This window comes from Engystomops pustulosus, chromosome 6, assembly GCF_040894005.1.
Source record: "Engystomops pustulosus chromosome 6, aEngPut4.maternal, whole genome shotgun sequence".
NCBI lineage: Eukaryota > Metazoa > Chordata > Amphibia > Anura > Leptodactylidae > Engystomops > Engystomops pustulosus.
In genome coordinates this window covers 88064166-88083866 of record NC_092416.1, presented here as the reverse complement: position 1 = coordinate 88083866, position 19701 = coordinate 88064166, and the positions used below count along the sequence as shown (strand labels likewise).

At 40.9% G+C, this 19701-nt stretch overlaps 1 protein-coding gene, 1 long non-coding RNA gene and 3 other non-coding genes across 7 annotated transcripts in view; 1 reads left to right on the top strand and 4 right to left on the bottom strand.

The window, feature by feature from the left end:
• Positions 1-14737, top strand: part of LOC140063957 (testicular acid phosphatase homolog) — a 90412-nt gene extending 75675 nt beyond the window's left edge. For all 3 annotated transcript variants that reach the window (XM_072110281.1, XM_072110280.1, XM_072110279.1), the window contains 5 exons: positions 2242-2374; positions 3191-3273; positions 6322-6428; positions 11283-11455; positions 13348-14737. In XM_072110281.1, the coding sequence (XP_071966382.1) occupies positions 2242-2374; positions 3191-3273; positions 6322-6428; positions 11283-11455; positions 13348-13463 (612 nt within the window). In that variant the 3' untranslated portion in view covers positions 13464-14737. The remainder of the gene's footprint in view (positions 1-2241; positions 2375-3190; positions 3274-6321; positions 6429-11282; positions 11456-13347) is intronic.
• Positions 14496-19452, bottom strand: LOC140063958 (uncharacterized). Its single transcript, XR_011847668.1, has 5 exons — positions 19302-19452; positions 17097-17182; positions 15767-15812; positions 15333-15371; positions 14496-14602 (listed from the first exon to the last, which is right to left on the bottom strand). It is a non-coding gene; the product is annotated as an uncharacterized lncRNA (long non-coding RNA).
• LOC140066662 (small nucleolar RNA SNORD88) lies at positions 15211-15299 on the bottom strand. Its single transcript, XR_011848492.1, has one exon. It is a non-coding gene; the product is annotated as a small nucleolar RNA SNORD88 (small nucleolar RNA).
• LOC140066661 (small nucleolar RNA SNORD88) lies at positions 15657-15743 on the bottom strand. Its single transcript, XR_011848491.1, has one exon. It is a non-coding gene; the product is annotated as a small nucleolar RNA SNORD88 (small nucleolar RNA).
• On the bottom strand, positions 15993-16081 carry LOC140066660 (small nucleolar RNA SNORD88). The gene has a single exon (XR_011848490.1). It is a non-coding gene; the product is annotated as a small nucleolar RNA SNORD88 (small nucleolar RNA).
• Positions 19453-19701: the final 249 nt, after the last annotated feature.

Genomic DNA, 19701 nt, shown 5'->3' with positions numbered 1-19701 from the left:
TCTGTGGGCGTATAAACATCCCCATAGACAGCGATGGCGGCACAGCAGCGGTACGGTGCCACACATGTGTGGCACCATTCCGCGCCGCACCCCAGGAAAAGATAGAACATGCTCTATCTTTTCCCTGATATGCGGCCCTGCGCCACTGTTTCCTATGGAGGTAGGAGGGTCACCTCCTCCTCCTCTCCAGCACATGGCCGTATGCCGGCACAGCGAGCATTCCGTGTGTAAATGCACCCTAAGGATCAATATGTTCACAACTGGCTTTATATAAGGTGGTATAGTGTCTTAATAACATGTGATATTGTGATCAGAGTTTATCTTGATGTGATATATCTAATATATGTGGATATCCAATGGCAGTATATGGTAGGATCAATCAGACAACCTAGGGTCAAAGTACTCTAGGGGGTATGAAAAATAGTAAAAATAAAAATAAATAATTACTTTCCCTAGAAGTAATATAACTATAACCAGTAAAAATCCTAAACACATTAGGTATCGCCGTGTCCCAAAATGCCCGATCTATTAAAATATAATCATGGTTTTTCACAGCGTTTAACCCCGTAACAGAAAATAGCACCCGAAGTTGAAAATGGCACTTTTTTGCTATTTTGAAAAGTATAAAAAATTCAATAAAAAGTGATCAAAAAACTGTAAAGTCCTAAGGATAGAAGCAATGAAAACATCATTAAAAGTCGCAAAAAATGACACCACCCACAGCTCTGTACACCAAAGTATAAAAAAAAGTTATTAGTGCCAGAAGATGGCAAAATCAAAAATAATTTTTTTGTACAGGAAGTTTTACTTTTTGTAAATGTATGAAAACATTATAAAACCTATACAAATTTGTTATCCCTGTGACCGCACCGACCCAAAAAATAAAGTAGACAAAAACCAAGCACAAAAGAAAATGGCGCAAATGTGTTTTTTTCACCAATTTCACTGCATTTGGAATTGTTTTACTGCTTCTGTGAGGAAAAGTCTAGCTGTATTAAATTCATATAGGCCAGGAATAACAGAGAAACCATTTTGTTCAAGTATTTCCATACCTTATTTACTTAGAAATGCCTTTTCTTATTATTTTACCTATGCTTTACCCCGGTTCTATTGGATAGCCTGGCTCTGACAGCTGCTCTTTTTATAATATAGTCAGCAGGTGTCCGGTGCCATAACAGTATAAGATCAGCCAACAACAGCTTTAAAGAAAATCTAACATTTGATTTCATGCATTATGAACCAAACATACCTTGAGAATGCTGAAGCTACACTGATGCATGCACATATCTTGTTTATTCCCTGAGCTGAGTGGTTTTGCTGAAAACACAATTATAAAATTCAGGATAATGAGTTTCTGTCGCTCCTTTGCCTGCCTCTGCTCTTCTCCTCTCCCATTAGTTATGCACTGCTGTGTGCCTTTCAGGCAGAAGTAATCAATCGCTGCACCATCCCCCAGCTGCTGTGTATGAGTGATCCAAATTAGTCCTGTCTGGACAGTTTAGCAAACTCAGTGTAATGTGTTTATCAATGGCAGGCTAAAACAACCCAGCTTTCCCAAGGTGAATGATATAATTGTTTTTTCAGCAAAACCTCTCAGCTCAGGGATTAAGCAAGATATGATCCTGCATCAGTGTAGCTTCAGCATTCTCAAGGTATGTTTAGTTCATAATGCATGCAATCAAATGGTAGATTTCCTTTAACCCCTGTCCTATCTACTACGTGTCCACTGCCCAACATAGGTGGCTGTGCATGTATGTAGGAAAGTCGGCCAAGAGTTAACAGCCACCTTAAAGGTCATCTACCATCAGATATACTGATGGTAGACGCTTATAACTCACCAGTCTGCCGTCTTCTGCACTTTATAAAACATTTTTTATTGGGAGCCCCACCTGGCTCCCATAATTTATTCATGCCTTGTATATTTTAGTTGTAGCCAGTCCCACCCCAACTTTCCTTGTGAGCCGGAGGGCAGCTGCGCAAGGAAAGTCTCAGTGTATGTGTGCAAGACTTACAGACTGATGGGTGACTTCATTCAGACTGCCGGTGACAACTGGCTACAATTAAATATACAGGGTGTCAATAAATTATCGGTAACGTAAGCCTGAACACTTCCGGCATTTAGCATATAGAATATAAGTTTATATTTCATCAAAGACAATACTGATGGTAGATGTCCTTTAAGTTTGTTTGGTTTTTCTTTACCGTATTGCCCTATGCATTGTTAAAATATTTTTGCTGCAGAAGTCTCACAACTTCAGTTTACCTGCCTGGGCCACACCAGATGTGCTGCACACTTTGGAAGAGATTTCTGCTTTCGATATGAAAGCACATATGGCACTCTACAAGCCTAAAGAAAAAGCTCGACTCACTGGAGGTAAGTCCTCTTTTTGTTCAGTTTTGTACTCAATATTTTACTTGACATTTTACTGACACCTAGTGGATATGCAACATGTTGAGCTCACCAACAGTATACTTATTCATCTGCCAATAATATATGATACAAGAAACTCAAAATAATCTGTGCTAACTTTCTTCTGTTGTTTACTGTACTTCTAGGATCGCATAGCAGAGTATAAAGTTTTCCAACACATGGCTCTCTTGCTGTTTGGGAATTATTACCTCCAGCATATGCTACAATTATGTTTCCCAATATTGGCTATTTATCTGCTGCTTATTTATAGTTAAATAGGAAAGATCTATGGCTGCAGCTTTCCATCTGCACCCAACTTCCACCTCCTGTCTCATAAGACTGCTGGTCTATCTGCTGGGAAATATGCAAATATATTTTCGAGGATGGGATAAGGAAAACAATGCCTCTTTTTGCTGCCTTGAGAGGCGACATCAAGCATGACTATCAAGAAGCCTTATGATGTCCTGGAAAATGTATTTGCATATTTCCCAGAATCCTAGTGGAGCATCAATGGCTATAAGTCTCCACACGCTTACAAGATGGCCTTAACTGGTTCCGTCTCCATAAAGAGAACTCTTACTTGGTCTATCTGCTGTACATGCAGCTCTGCTTGTCCAGTTTCTGCTACCATTTCTATATTAGAAATTGTCAGATTATTCTAGAAAATATTAACATTTATCATACTTGTGTTTTAATGGAAAGTTTTAATTTTTAGACTGTATACATCTGTATAGATGTAGCCATGAATTGATCTCACATCTCACTATTTTGTTTCCTGAGGGATTCTTGTGGATGCTGTCCTTAAGAATTTCACTGAAGCCATTAAGAAATCTTCCCCGCTAAAAATGGTGATGTACTCAGCGGTAGGTACTAACAGAGCTCACATATTTCTTCAGTTCCTGCACTATAAATATATTGCAAGGTGTATTAAGATCCATTCACTCACTTCACAGTAGAAACCACTACTTGTATGTTCTGAATTACTGAATCCATTGAAAATCATAGGCAAGTTTTATGCACAGATTTTTCACCTATTGTAACTTATTTGAATTTCATCTATTTCTCTGTTTCATCTGTTTCTCTAAAAATAAGACTGGGTCTTATATCACTATTTTGCTCCAAAAATAGGTTAGGGAATATTTATAGGGGAAGTCTTTTTTTCCCCATGAACAAAACCTCACATTAAATTTTGAACCAAATAAAATTCATATTTAAACACAATCATATCTTCAACTTTTAGAGCATCATCATAACTCTCTAAACCCTGAATTCCATTGTAAATTTCTTGTAACTATTATGTTTAGAATTATTGTCACCAGTTTCTCATGTCCATCAATGGCATTTTCATTAACTCCTTTACTCTGATAAACTTTGATTACTCTGATTACTTTTTTGCTCCCCACCTGCAAAAATCCCTTTTTTATTTTTATGTGTACAGAGGTGTATGATGGCTTATGTAGTATGGCAGTATATATCAGGATTGATCAGACCTCCAAGGGTTAAAGTAGATAAAGTAAATAACAATCCTGTTAGGTAGTGCTGTATACCAAAAGTCCTGATCTATAAATATATATAAATGATTATATGGCAAAGTGAAGAAATTTATTTTTTCACAAAAGATTTTAATTTTTCAAAACCTATATATCCGTATATACCCGAGTATAAGCCGTGATGCCTAATTTTACCACCAAAAACTGGGAAAACCTATTGACTCGAGTATATGCCGAGGGTGGGAAATGCATTGGTCACAGACCCCCCCCCAGTATATAGCCAGCCAGCCCCCTATAATATACAGCCTGCCCCCTGCAGTATACAGCCTGCCCAGCTTGCTCCCAGTAGTATACAGGCAGCCCAGCCTGCCCCCAGTAGTATACAGCCTACCCCCAGTAGTATACAGCCACCCCAGCCTGCCCCCAGTAGTATACAGCGTGCCCCCAGTAGTATACAGCCACCCCAGTCTGCCCCCAGTAGTATACAGTCAGCCGAGAATTTAAAAAAAAAAAAAAACTTATATACTCACCCTCCGGTGGCCCCGATGCACAGTGCTGCTCCCCCGATGTCATCGCGGCTCCTCTTCTGGCTTCCCGGCTCCCCTTCTTGCTTCAGCGCCCGTCTTCTGTCTTCTTTAACATCGTGCTGGGCGCCGCGCCGCCATTGTTATCACCTGGACGGCAGGCGCGTAGTATGACGCGTCGCTGCTGATGTCATACTAGGCGCCACACGGGTGAGAACAATGGCGGCGCCCAGCACAATGTTAAAGAAGACAGAAGACGGGAAATGAAGCCAGAAGAGGAGCAGCGCTGCATCTGGGCCACCGGACGGTGAGTATATAAGTTTATTATTTTTTAAGTCCATTTTTTAATTATTTTTTACTCGTACTGACTCGTGTATAAGCCGAGGGGACGTTTTTCAGCACATTTTTTGTGCTGAAAAACTCGGCTTATACACGAGTATATACGGTAAACCTGGTATCCTCGTAATTGCACCGACCCAAAGAATAAAGGGGAGGTGTTATTTGGAGCCCACAAGAAAATGATGAGAAAGTGGTTTTTGTCAAGGTCACTTCAATTGGAATTTTTTCCGCTTCACAGTACTCGGCATGGAAAAATTAAATACCGCCACTAAAAATTACAATATTCTTTACACAAGCCCCGTATGTAAAAAAAAATGTATGGATTTTTAAAAAAGGGGATAAAAAATGGAAATGCAAAAGCTATAAAAATGGCTTAGTCCCAAAGGAGTAAACAAAATGTTTGGCACAAATTTTGATATATCACATTTTTATCAAAGTTTTAGTGTAACTGGGTGTCAGATAGGGTCATGTCAGAGAGGGTTTTTTAACTTTTATTTTTACTTTATGTCCCTTATGTCAGAATAGCCTTTAAAAAAAAAAACAAACTTTGGTACTGTAACAGGGGCTAATCCGTAACCCTAGCAACATGGGAAACAGTGTATATTAGCAGTGACAATTGTCACTATTTGGACTGTGCCGAACATATATAGATAATGGTGCAGCAAGTACAGGCAGTCCCAGGGTTACATACAAGATTGTTCATCATACATCATCCGGCTGTCAGCTGAATTATAACACAAATGTCTATGGCGCATGCGCGGCTTTACTGCTTAGCTTCCTGCTTCCGCACTGTAGGCATATGTGTTATAATTCAGCCGGATGACATAGGGAAAGGAGCTGTGAGCAAGCTGTGGGACTCACGTATATGTATCCGCCCACCTCGACTCGCTAGACTCTCTGCCTGGTTACCAGGCAGAGAATAAATGTAAATTTTTTCCTTTTCTGCACAGCGATTTTATTAGATGAAGAAAGGTTGCCCTTATGCTATAAGGGCTCTATGGGAACCTGCCTGCAACTTAATTTTTTCAAACAGCGGTGAGAGGTTCCCTTTAAGCTGAATTTGTATGTAAGTAAGTATTTTTTGGTGTCTGTGACAATTGGATTTTAAAAATGTTTATTGTCCTTTCCTCTGTGAAGGGCACGGATCGGCACGTACAGCCGCCGGCCGCCACTGCCATCTGGGGGAAAGTATATGCGGCCGCAAATTTGCGGCTGCATATACATCCCCACACACGGCTGTCTGAATGAGGCCTTACACAGGGGATTCAAAACGTGGCTGCCTGGTAGAATGGGACCCCATCTAAAGCCAGCAAACTAACTATGCTACGGCACAGGCTTTAGGGATGAAGACTGCCTGCTATAAATCTATAATAGGCAGTTTGGAACCAATTCTCTGTGTAGCTTGCTTGCAGCAAATTGCATCTGTTAGCTCCGTCTATTATGTGGCTTTGTTCAATTTCTCCAGGATGCCTTAAGCTGTTCTCCATTTGCTTACAAAGCATAAGAAGTTTCACATTACTTAATTTTTCATGACTGATACAAGGATCTTTATTTTAAGCATGACAGCACAATCTTAGCATTACAAGGAGCACTGGGTGTTTACAGTGGGATCCATCCACCATATGCATCATGTCACATATTTGAATTTTACAAGGAAAGTGATGGGTAAGTTTTGAAATATTTATTTCTTGGCAGAGTCAGATTAAGTAAACTTGGTCAATGTAAAATATCTAGGTAAAGACATAACTTGTTAGGTAATCTACCAATATATAGCTGCATTTACTCTTCAATGCTCCCAGCAGGGTGAAGACTGCTATAAATGTATTAAAAACTCTGCTCCAGTAGCATGGAAATATAACTTTATATAAACTTTAGTAGCAAAAATTAAAAAAAAGTTTGTAGCTTAGCAGTGGCAGATCTTATCAGGTGGTAAGTAGTTGTTTGGAGTACACAGAACTATCTGAAATTTTCAACACACACGAAGGCATCCTTGGCACACTGAACAAACTCGTTTCCTACGGCAGTGCTCCAGGATTGCCGAACGTCTGTGGAGAAAATCACGCACATCTGCAGACTTTCTACACTTCAAATTTATGCTAAAAACTTATAACTCTGCCCTTCACCTTGCTAAACAGGTCTATTTTACTAATCTCATATCCTCTCTCTCTAACAACACCAAAAGGCTCTTTGATACTCTTCACTCCTTACTAACACCAAAGATGCAGCCACCTGTCACAGACCTTGGGGCTGAAGATCTGGCCGCCTACTTTAAGGATAAAATTGATTGCATTCGCCAGGAATTAAATTCTCAATCCACTCACCCCACCAATCCCCTTCCCTCCGGTACCTTATCTTGTTCACTCTCTTCCTTTGAGCCAGTCACAGAGGAAGAAGTGTCCAAGCCCCTTTCCTCTGCTCGCCCCACTACCTGCATCAGTGACCCCATCCCCTCACATCTCGTACAGTCTCTCTCCCCAGAAGTCACTTCTGACCTCACAAAAATTTTTAACCTCTCTCTCTTCTGGTGTCGTCCCCTCTTCTTTCAAGCATGCTGTTGTTAGCACTTTACTAAAGAAACCTTCACTGGACCCATCCAATGCTACTAACTACAGACCAGTCTCTAACCTTCCTTTCATCTCCAAACTTCTGGAACGCCTCGTCTATTCTCGACTAACCCGCTATCTCTCAGCTAACTCCATCCTTGACTCCTTGCAATCTGGTTTCCGCTCTATGTATTCCACTGAAACTGCCTTTTCTAATGTCTCCAATGATCTCCTCACTGCAAAATCCAAAGGTGACTATTCTCTCCTCATTCTCCTGGATCCATCGGCAGCGTTCAATACTGTGGACCACCAGCTCCTCCTTAGGATGCTTCACTCCATTGGAACTCTCCTGGATTTCTTCCTATTTCTCTGACCGCACTTTTAGTGTCTCCTTTTCTGGATCTTTCTCTTCTCATCTTCCTCTCAGTGTCGGGGTTCCTCAGGGCTCAGTCCTAGGTCCTCTTCTCTTCTCCCTCTATACTACCTCCGTTGGACAAACCATGAACAGATTTGGTTTTCAGTATCATCTTTATGCTGATGATACCCAGCTATATACTTCTGCACGTAACATCACCCTTGCTTTAATCCAGAACACTAGCAAATGTCTCTCTGCTGTCTCTAACATCATGTCCTCAAGACTGAACTTCTTGTCTTTCCACCATCTACTAACTTACCTAACCCTGACCTCTCCATCTCAATCTGTAGGATCACTATAGCACCAAGGCAGCAGGCCCGCTGTCTTGGGGTTGTGCTGGACTCTGACCTCTCCTTTTCACCATATATTCAATCTCTTACTCCCTCTTGCCGGATGCATCTCAGAAACATCTCCAGAATCCGTCCATTTCTGACATTTGAAACTTCTAAAATTCTAATTGTTGCACTTATTCACTCTCGACTAGACTACTGTAACTCCCTACTAATCGGTCTTCCGCTCGCTAAACTCTCTCCTCTTTAATCTATTCTTAATGCAGCAGCCAGGCTCGTCTTTCAGACCACACGCTACACGGATGCCTCCAGTTTGTGCCAATCACTGCACTGGCTGCCTGTCTCCTTCCGTATTCACTTTAAAATAATAACCCTCATCCACAAAGCTCTGAATAATGCTGCACCTCTCTATCTCTCATCTCAGTTTAACACCCTTCCCGTGCTCTTCGATCTGCCAGTGACATTAATCTCTACCTTAATTCGAACCTCTAATGCACGTCTCCAGGACTTCTCCCGAGTTGCTCCAATTCTCTGGAATGCCCTTCCCCGGACTCTCAGACTAATCTCCAACCTCCAAAGCTTTAAACGGGCTCTTAAAACCGATCTCTTTAGGCAAGCCTATCACACTCGCTAACTGCATGAAATGTCGACTCTCCCTTTACTAATCCATCCTATGTCCTATCTCCCGTCTGTTATTTGGCAAACAGCAGATATTTACCAAGCTCCAGGCTTCGCTGCAGTCTTTTTCACCTAGGACCCTGTAAATAAGATGGCGGCTGATGGCTGGTTCAAGCAGCAACATTTTTATTTATTAAATTATTTTATATTGCTCCCTTATAAAGAATGGCTGGACCATTATACAACCTTTTGTGTCAACACCCTCATCCTCATAGTCTGTAAGCTCTTGTGAGCAGGGCCCTCACTACTATTGTTCCATATGACTGTTCTGTGTAATTTATTATAGATGTATATGTCCCCTATGATTTGTAAAGCGCTACAGAATTTGATGGCGCTATATAAATAAAGATGATTATTATTATTATAAAATGGCAGGCACTGGTCTGTATACCAGGTGGAATGAATAAGAAAAGGAGGATAGTAAGCCAACACCAGTGAAGGTAAAAATAGACAGTTAAAAACTGCTCCTAGGGTATGACTAAAGACTTATTAGGTTATAGTCCGAAACGCGTCACCTTACCAGCGTTTTCCCATTTTTACATGCAGGATTACTATGCTCTTTTTCTTTATGTAAATCAAGAGTGGGGGCAACACTAGAGCTTTCCCCACAAGCAATTCTCTTATGCTTTCCTTGGTGCCCTTGTGCCAATCAGCAGACAGAGAAGTGCTCTGGAGAGTGTCTAGTGATACCTCCTGGACCCCTTGCATTTGATTTACATAAAGATTAAAAATTGGTTAAAACTAAACTACAAGAGAAAGACTTCTAATAATGTATAGCTGTATACACCCTGCTGGGAGCTACCCAGCAGCAATAAGGATGAAGGGTTGGCCACTTAACAGGTCAAGTGGGAGGCCGTAATAGGGTCCTCCATTTTATACTTACCCTATTAAAGCTTCCTCAAAGCAACAGGAGATGGCCAACAGGAGATGGCCTACTTTCTCTGATGTCTTGATTGCTTTCAATGATGGAGGAGGTCCGACAATCATTACTGTCCCCCTCCATCACAACTACAAACCTGTGAGTGGTTGAATGAGTGGGAGGATTTCCTTGGGGAGTGGTTAAATGGTTATAATTGGTGACTGTTGGGGTCACCCACTTAAACTTTCCTAAAAGTCAACCCATTTAATAAGAATCCAAGGTTGCTAGTGTAGCCACATATTATCCTACAACATCCCTATCCAACAGGAAGGGGAGTAACAATATATTTTAATCAATAAAAAGTGTAAATGTAGATTTAATCACTCCATAAAGTTATTGCATTGTCACAACTTTTTTTACACACTAAATTCATTTTTTTTCTAAATTGCACACAATTATTATGCAGCCATCTGCTTTTAAACCATGTGAACGTTTTGTCCAGGAAAAAAAATGTTGTATAAGGCTGGGGGGCTGTAAAAACAATACTTGCCTCTCTGCATTTGTTTACAGGTGGCACTGCCCATCCCAGCCTTAAACTACTACTATACCACACACACGGCTATGGTAAAGGTAGAAGCACCAGACTCTGTATACAAACAACCTGGAGAGAGGAGAGTACAACTTGTTTGTTTTTATAGATCCCCCCAGCCCTATATGACATTTTCTTTATTCCCAGACAAACCCTTCAACTACCAGTACCCTTAGGTATGAAATATCCTTAGAGTCACTTTTAGAAGCTCTTCTCTGATTATTTACACATGAAAAGAGGAAATGCTAGAAAGAACATTTTATACCTTAACTGAGAGTGCAGAGATTGGTGCAAAAGTGTAGAAGACTGAAATAGGTGGCATTGTTTGTTGAACATATCTGTTTGGTTGTTGAGGGTGCGTTCACACGTTGCAGTTAAAACTGCACCGCAATCAGCTTTGAGGTGGTTTAGGTGCAGTTTTGTCAGTTTAACAGGTGAAAGACATGAACTGAACGAGTGAATTTGATTTTGAAGGGGAAACCTGCTCCACAAATGTCATTCACTCGTTCAGTTCATGTCTTTCACCTGTTCAATTGACAAAACTTCCCCTAAAACCACCTCAAAGCTGATTGCGATGCAGTTTTAACTGCAACCTGTGAACAGGGTCAACAGCATAAGATGATTTAAATTGTGCACACTCTACTAACAAAGCTGCATCTTCTCTTAGGTTTCAACTCTCCGCTGAGACTAGCGACTGTTTATTTTTGGTTGAAGCTTTGAGTTTCCTGTACATGGTTTGAAAGAATTACTTTTGAATAAATAGAAATTTCAAAGAATGACACACGCTCGATCGGCTCAGGTCATCGACTTATTTCAAGTCCAAATGGACGCTTAATCTTTGATTAATCATCTATGATTAAGAGTCTGTTCAGACTGGAAGTGTGTCAAATCAACTGTGCCTCAAGAATGTATCATGTTGGTCGAAAAAGTTTTAATGTTTTTGGATTAACATTTTTATTGCATTCATTATTTGTGGAGTTGATGGCTTAAAACGTCAATTTTAAATTTACTTTAGAATCAGTAAACTGTTGCAGACTTTCCTTTTCTTTCTTTTAGTAATGCCTACTGATGGTTAATGGGTACAAGTTATATGCATTCACTGTGGCATGCCATGTATTATTAACAAGATCCCTTTTATATCCTAGCACATACAGTGTTGGAATGTATTATCGGAATGAGTCAAATAGGGAACCATACACGTTGGCATTGCCAGGATGTACATCTCCTTGCCCACTGCATATCTTTTCTCAGCTTATGGCGCCAGTTATCCCACTAGACTGGTGGGGGGAATGCCAAATTCAGCAGCAACAAAAAGGAGGTAACAATTGCAAAATAAACAACTAAAGTAGCCAAAAGTACAATCTGCCATTTCTGAAACTGTATTACAACTAATTTTATTGCATGCAGGATTTCAATGGATAGCCTGACATTGTAAATGATGTCAAGCTGGAAGCACACAAGGAATATATGAAAACATCAGGTCTAGCCAAGAGCTGCCATCTTAGATTGGTTCCCAAAAAGGACAACCAACAAAGGTCCAGGATTTAGATGGTTATAGTGACCCATACAACATATCTGCTGTATAATACTGTACCATTTATATGAGTATTTTATAAATCTGGCATGCAGTGCAGATATTTTATATGGACTTTTATTACGGACCTCAAAAATTCACACCCACTTCCCTGCATACATTTGGCATCCATGCAGGGCTATCCCAAGGCCAAGGTCACAGGCTGCTTTCAAATTGTGTTTAGAAATGTAATTCAAGTGAGCAGGGATCAGTTTCTGCCAACTGTAAATGCGAGTAGAGGCCTGTGTTTTTCTGGTAAACACTGACATGTTGCTTGTTCCCAACTTGCATTTTACAAAGGTAAGAATCTTCTTCCCATCGCAAACTTTTGTCTCATGCAGATAGAATGTGAAATGGAGATGTTTTCATTAGCTAGCACATGTCCCAATTTGATTTTATGGAATCATGAACATGGCCATGGATTCCAGAGACCAGGGCATGAGCAGTCTACCCAGGCCCATTCCTGCTCAGCCAGTGTTTCTTATGTCATGTGAGCAGCACTGGCAAATTGATAAGTTAGGCCACAAGTAACAGTCCACAGTTTAAGCTTCAATTTTAAATCTTTACCCAAAGCTGAACGACATTTTAAAATCCACAACCCATAGCCATGTCTACATGGCCTTAATCAAGTTCTACCTCTTAAAGAGGACCTGTCACCCTGAAATACGGCACTACGTAAGCAGCTCCTAGTGCTAAAACAAACGCAGCACATGCTGGTCCATACAGATGCGCGGTCCAGCGTATTCATGAGGGGTGGGATTAGAGACAGTGACTACTGCATGACACACAGCAGTCACTGCCGGCCCAAGGAAGAGTCAGCGCCTCAGACCACACCTTCATGAATACGCCAGACCGCTTTGAGAGCTGTCTGGCGTTTGTAGTTAGGTGTTAGTGTTATCTGAAGTTTCCAATAACGCTAGCAGTGTAACACTTCTGCATTTGTTTTAGCACTAGGAGCTGCTTACTTTCGATGGGGAAAAAAAATCCAAATGCAGTGAAGTGTGATAAAAACACATTTGCACCATTTTCTTGTAGGCTTGGTTTGTACAGCTTTCTCTGTGCACCCCAAATGACATGTCTTCTATATTGTTTGATATGATCACTAGGATACCAAATTTATATAGATTTTATGTTTTCATATATTTACAAAAATCAATGCCATCTTCTGTCTCTTATAACTTTTATACTTGGATTTACCGAGCGATGTATGGGATGTGATGTTTTTAATGCTACCCTTTTAAGTAGTGTACAGCCTCTTGATCACATTTAAATATTTTATATGTTGTAAAATGGCCATTTTCTGTTATGGGTTTAAACACCAGGAGTAACTGTTATATTTTGATGGATTGGACATTTTGGGCCACAGCAATACCCAACATGTTCATGATTTTTATGGTTTATATCAGTTCTAGGGAAAGGGTGGAGTGATTCAAATTTTACGCTTTATTTTTTTTTTAACCATTTTTCAGACCCCTCTATGGTACTTTATATGGGGAGCACTGTAGTGCAACATCGCAATATGTTACATGATGGGTTAAAGGCAAACACTGCATCTGCAAAATAACCACAGTACTAGGTATTTGCTTCTGGTTTTCCCTCAAATATGTAGCTACACTAACTAGTCTCTCTCTTTGCAGGAGGAACCATATTAGCACTGTCAGTCATAGTTGGGATCCTTTCCATTGCACTTGCCATCTCTTTATATTGGATTTGGAAGCCACATCCAGTACAAGGCTACCCGATGCATCAGTAATATGAAAGCCAAAACACACCACAGCCTGGTCAACTAATCCAGGTCCCATTTTATACTGCTTTTAAAGACATATGCATGGTTTCTCTGTGTAAAAATAAACTGACTGTTCCAGGAGAACACTTGAATAAGTAAAACAGCTAGCAAAGCAGCCATAAGCCACATCCTCATTTTGCTACATATGATGATGTACTGTGTTTTACAATTACAATCCCTGGAATAATCACAATTCCTGGTGCATAGCCAGGATCTGCAACCACTTACCCACTTAAAGAGAACCCATTAGGCAAATTAATCCCCCCAAAATTAAATATATTTTCATAAACTGCAAGTAGAAAGCATTGTCCCTCAGCATGCCTGTAAACTTAAGTAACCAGGAACTAAAGCTGAATGCTAATGACCTGAGATGTCCAATGAGTCATTAGCATATTGAAGATGTACAGCTTATTCATGAGTGGGAGGTACAGCCATAACCCCAGTGCTTCACTGACAGCCTGTATAATGGTATGAGGTATAATGGCTCCTCCTGCAGCCTGTGTGTGTACAGGAGAGATACAACAGCTCCAGGCAGCCATGTTATTAGTAGAACATAAAAGGTACCCGATGTCAGTGTCTCACACATGTGTATGGAAGAACACACCATGTCAGGAGAAAAAGCAGACACTAGAAATGCTTTACTATAAATGACACATGAGCAGGGGGGGTGGAAACAGGGGTGACATCACTGCCTTGGACCAGTCTCATTTACACAAGAAAAGATTTTATAATGATTAATGTATGAATTGACTAGATAAAGGCTGTGATGGATCCTTGCGAGCTGTTCCAAAAGGTAGTAGTGACCTGATGACAGGTGTTCTTTAAGGCACCTCCTCACGAAGTGTGAAGGGGGCCCATGCTGGAGTGGCCAGCACAGGGCATTTCTGTCCCACAGGCTATAGAACACATTATTTTACAAAGCAAGGGTGATGACTCTCGATGCTTCAGCTTACTGCAGACATTATTGGTGTAAGATATGTAAATGAGTCCATGTACACATTTTAAACAAGTTCCATAAAGCTAAACTTTACTTCAACATGTATTCCAAGTATGCTATTAAACAATATTAAAAAGTTCACTGTAGTCCTTCTCCATTTTGACACAACCTGTAAGAGAAAGAAAATGATCAGGGAGTGTCCACATGTGCAAACCAACTTTGTAATATTGTTCCTTAAACAGTTCACAACTGCTATTATAATTCTGTATGGCAACGTATTAAACAATCTACCAATATGTATTCATTTATGGTGTAATGAATTTTTATGAAATCAGAAACATCGGTGAGAAATTCCTTCCAATGGCTCCTGCCCACAAGATGGGAGATTGGAGTATGTGGGCACAACGCTTAAAGAGCACTCTCCCCTACAGCGTCCTGTGAGCCATCTGTGAGAGGAGCAGACACTACATGGTTTCATGCATGATCTGCTCCCCCCCCACTCTTCAGGCTGTTACTCCTTTCACTGCTCAAAGCAGAAGCAGTACAGCATTTCCTCTGTACACAGCAGCCCCCTGACATGGCAGAGACCAGCTGTAACAGGAAAAGATTACTGCATACATAGCTACACCAAAATTGAATATAATAAGTTGTATACATAAAACATGAGTAAGCCAACTCCAATAAGCAGGAGTATGCCGCTACACCTCTAGGGCTAGGGTCAGAGGCAGTCACAAGTGGCCAGTCTTCAGTGTCTTCTGCAGTTTATACAAGTCTGAAGTGTCCCTCAGGCCCACTGTATGTCAAGTCAGTGGGGGCACAATTGATTTCACAGCTTTCAAAGCCCAGTGCTGGCATCATTGGGACATATTATATATTGTTTTTTGAGAAGGTCTATATACCTGACATGTAGATTAAGGTGGAGGGTCCGACTCCAGCACCTGAAAAGAAAATTGTAACTGGCATCACATTTCAATAAATTTAGGAGAACTACAATTTCTGAAACAAAGCAAGAGGAGTTATCTTCTAGGACAGCCGGGGCTGTAGACTAATCTTATCATAGGACCACCAAGGCGCTGTGCCATTTCAGTGGAACCAGAAGAAAACAAAAGTCCAAGAGCTGGAGCAACAGTTATCAAACAACGTTTGTTATCAAAGGGTGGCATGGAGGAGACAACCTTTGTTTTAACATTCAATACAGCTTAACCTAGTTGTGCCATTATGTCCTGTCCCTCAGACCCACTGGATGTCAAGTCAGTGGGGGCACATTTTCACTCATGATTCAGAGCCCAGTGCTGCCATCATTGGGACAGGCAATATTTAGATTACTGCATACCTGATATGCAAGCCTGTATTCATCTTCCACCACAAGAAACAGCCACCTGGTAAAAAAAATATAAAATAAAATTAGACCAATTTAAATAATTTACACATTTTACATCTCTTATCCAATGCAGCCACAGCAAAAAGCCCACTGAAGAGCCAATAACAAGCCTCAGCTGCATTCAACTAGAGGCCTGTATTGCAATAAGAGCACACCATTTTTTGGAGCTGCAGTTCTGATGTCCCTCAGACCCTCTGCATGTCAAAACAAAGGGGCACAGATATTTTCATATCAATTCAAAGCCCAGTGCTAACATCACAGGGACACCACATTGTTTTTCCATAAACATTGAGCTACCAGTGACATGTGGCTTGAGTCTGCGCTCCACTGACTTCAAAGAGACTTCCATTATGGCTCAGTATCATCAGATACTGGAAGTCAACACCACAAGGCAGCTGTATATTGATCGCCTCGACATTTCCAGTGAAACGCATGCAATAATTTACTGATTGCAAGCTTTTCACTGCAAAAGCATTCAGGCCAAGGCATGCCCCAATTGCGCTAGTAAACGTAGAATTGTGTGGTTTGTTCCACACCTTCAAAAATCTAACTTACATTTTTTCTGTGTACAGAGCTATGTGAGGGCTTATTTTCCATGTAACAAACCACTTCTGAAGTTATTTAATGTGCAATGCCATGTACTGGGAAGCTGGAAACCTATTCCAAATGTGAAATGGCCAAAAATGCATCTGTCACTTTCTTGTGCTCTCCATTTTTGCAACTTTTGCTGCAATCCAAATAATACATCTACTTTATTTTTCAGTTCAGTATGATCAGTGATACCAAATTTATACAAATTTTATAATTGAATTAAAACACAATGAAACCTTTTTAAAAATGATTAATATCTTAATCATACTTTGCTGTATGGAGCTGTGTAAGAAGTGATTTTTATGAAAGATGTGCCGACATACTTATTGCTACTATTTTGAGGTCTCATCTTTTTATCACTATTAATTTTTATATGTAAAATGGCATAAAAGGAGTTTTGGACATTTGGGCACCATTTTCCATAATGCGGCTCACCACTAGGAATAACAGGTTTTTTAATATATTTTCATAGATTAGACATTTTTAGGGCATGGGAATACCCAACACGTTTTAATATTTGTTTTTATAAATTCTAGGGGAGGGCAATTTGAATAATTGTTGCATTATGGTGTATGGTTATTTGCCTTCAAACTGACTGGTGATTTCATCAATTTGTTCCATTTTTGGTCCGCTATATAAAAACAAACTTATTCTAAAACTCAATAAAAAATTTAAAAAAAAAGAAACTTACATGTTACTTCTACAAGATCAGTGAATTTCCAGGCTTTGACCTTCAGATGCTGAATCATCTACCGGATACTTTGAAGGCACATGGTCCTAGAGAAGATTAAATAATTTCAAACTAAACAAGAATTTACAAGCAGCAAAGGATGGGGCCCGTTATTCAAACATATCAAAAGGCTGATCCATGAATTTCAGTGTCCCTTTAAGGCTAGCTTAACCATGATTGCCACAACAACGCCCCAGGAACTGTAGTTGAGAATAAAAGTGAATTAAAGCAAGCAGAAGTTGCAAGTCCTGTGAAGCTCCTAGCCGATCCCAGGCCTCTGGTACCAGCACCTAAATCCAGGTTCCATTCAACTCAATAGAAGCCTACCATTAGGAAATTTCCATCAGAAGTACTGTATACACTTTAGCATTAGCCGTGACCCCCACCCACCCAATTTTGACAAAAACTGCAAAAACCCAATGACTCGAGTATAAGCCGAGGGTGCCGCAAACAGCTGGCCCAGCCCTCTGCCTGCAATACAATTCCTGTAGGAAAAAAAAACAAACACTGTACTCATCTTCCGACGCCCTCCCACGGCAGGTGCTCTTACTCGAGTATATACAGTAGATCTGATGTAAATGACTCAGCCCTAATCTAATTTAAAGGGAACCCTTCACCACATTTTTTCAGAAATACTGGTAGTGACAGGTTCCTATAGAGCCCTAGTAGTGACACCTTTATTGTAGATAAAAATTGTTCCCCTGAGATTCCCATATCCTCAACTGATAGTTTTACCTGGCATCTAAGCATGGCTACAGCAAGTCGTAGTGAGCGTGGCCTCAGCCGAATCCAGCATCTTTGCTTCATCCCATCTCTGTATGTATGCAGTCGTAATGTCTTGTGACCAGGGAGACATCATGGCAGGTCCTAACGCATTAGAAAACTGTACACCAAGCATACATCTCATGAAATAACAGCATATTGTACAACAAAGTCACAGAAGCCTGCATGGAGAGAAGTAGAAGTCCAAGCAGGCTGCTGAGATTGTTTAATGTGGTCAGATATGTACATGAGGTACAGTTTGCTAATGTTAAGTAGCTTAACTGATCACAGCTCGCTCCAAAGCTGCAGATACAGGCAAAATTATAACTGATTTTATGGGGATCTTGGGGAAACTAACAAAAAAGTCCTAGATTACTAGGGCTCTATAGGAACATGCCACTACCTGTAGTTGTGAAAACATGGTGACAGGTTCCCTTTAATAAACCTATATCCTAAACCAGTGATGGTGAACCTTTTGGATACACAGTGCCCAAGCTACAACCAAAACCCACTTGTATGTCGCAAAGTGCCAACATGACAATTTAAGCAGTAACTTGTTGATCCCTGCTATATCACAGGTTTTAATTGTGTTGGTGTCCTGAGTTCACCAATACAATAGAAAGATGATGGAGACATTTGGATTGTAGCTTCCCTCCAGGGTCTACTGAAGAGGAAGAATCAGGGGACCCAGAGCAGGAGCTCAAATGACAATCCATCTCTATCCACACCTTCTCACTCCTCCTGTTGTCCTGGCAGCCAAGGATGTTGCTTTAAAATAGCGCTGAGCATGGCACGTCCCGGGCTGTATTGGATCACAGGAGAAAGCCTTGATTCCTATCTGGCAAACTCTGTGTTGGGGTGAAGGCCTGAGTGCCCACAGAATGGTCTCCGAGTGCCACCTCTGGCACCCGTGCCATAGGTTCGCCACCACTGTCCTAAACCAACTCGTTAAAATCCTTACATCTAAATTACCTAAGGCTACTGTGGCATCGAGTAGCTATTCTATACCCAAGTAGCCTTAGCAGCACTGTGCATTCACAGCGCACGATTCTTTTGCCTGTGCCACTATGAAGCTTTTGCATGTGGACAGTAGCTCCATGGGAGCACATCTCGCGTATAGGCATAAGGATGAATAGGATCACAAAGGCAGCACTGCCAAGGGTACTGCAGCATGGAGTAGCTTTAGCTTCCAACCAAGCTACTTCACACCCCGGAAGCCACTATTCAATAGCAGATAGGGTCAAGGATTATTAAGTTACACCAGAGCAGGGAGGATACTGCTACTTTAGTCCTAATGTTAGATACATCAGAGTACACTGGACAGGAGTACCAGTACTAATCCTTCACCTCGCCCTAAACAGATACTAGAGAAGAGTCAGGACAGAAGTCACATGCAGTCCTCACCTGCACAACACGTCTACTCCTCACTCCCAGGCATCACCCGGGCTCCATAATACCATGACACCTGGACAACGATGCCGCCACCTCAGCAGGGACATTCTTGTTCACACAGCTCCTCATTGCACGCTGCCTGGTATAAAGAGAAACACATGCGCCACCCACAGGTCTATATATAGTGCGATGTCAGGACCCCAGCCTTAGTGCTGTGCCTGATAAACGTGATACACAGATATAGCTTTTATAATTAGATTATCACAAGACACATTGGTAAAAAAAATACATTATACTAGATCGATAGAGTAATAATGTAGATGTATACATTTATCTGCTTTTTGACAGGCACCACAAAGTACAAATCAAGGTAGATGCTAATAAGCTAAAGGACCTTAGTTGACGTCGGGTG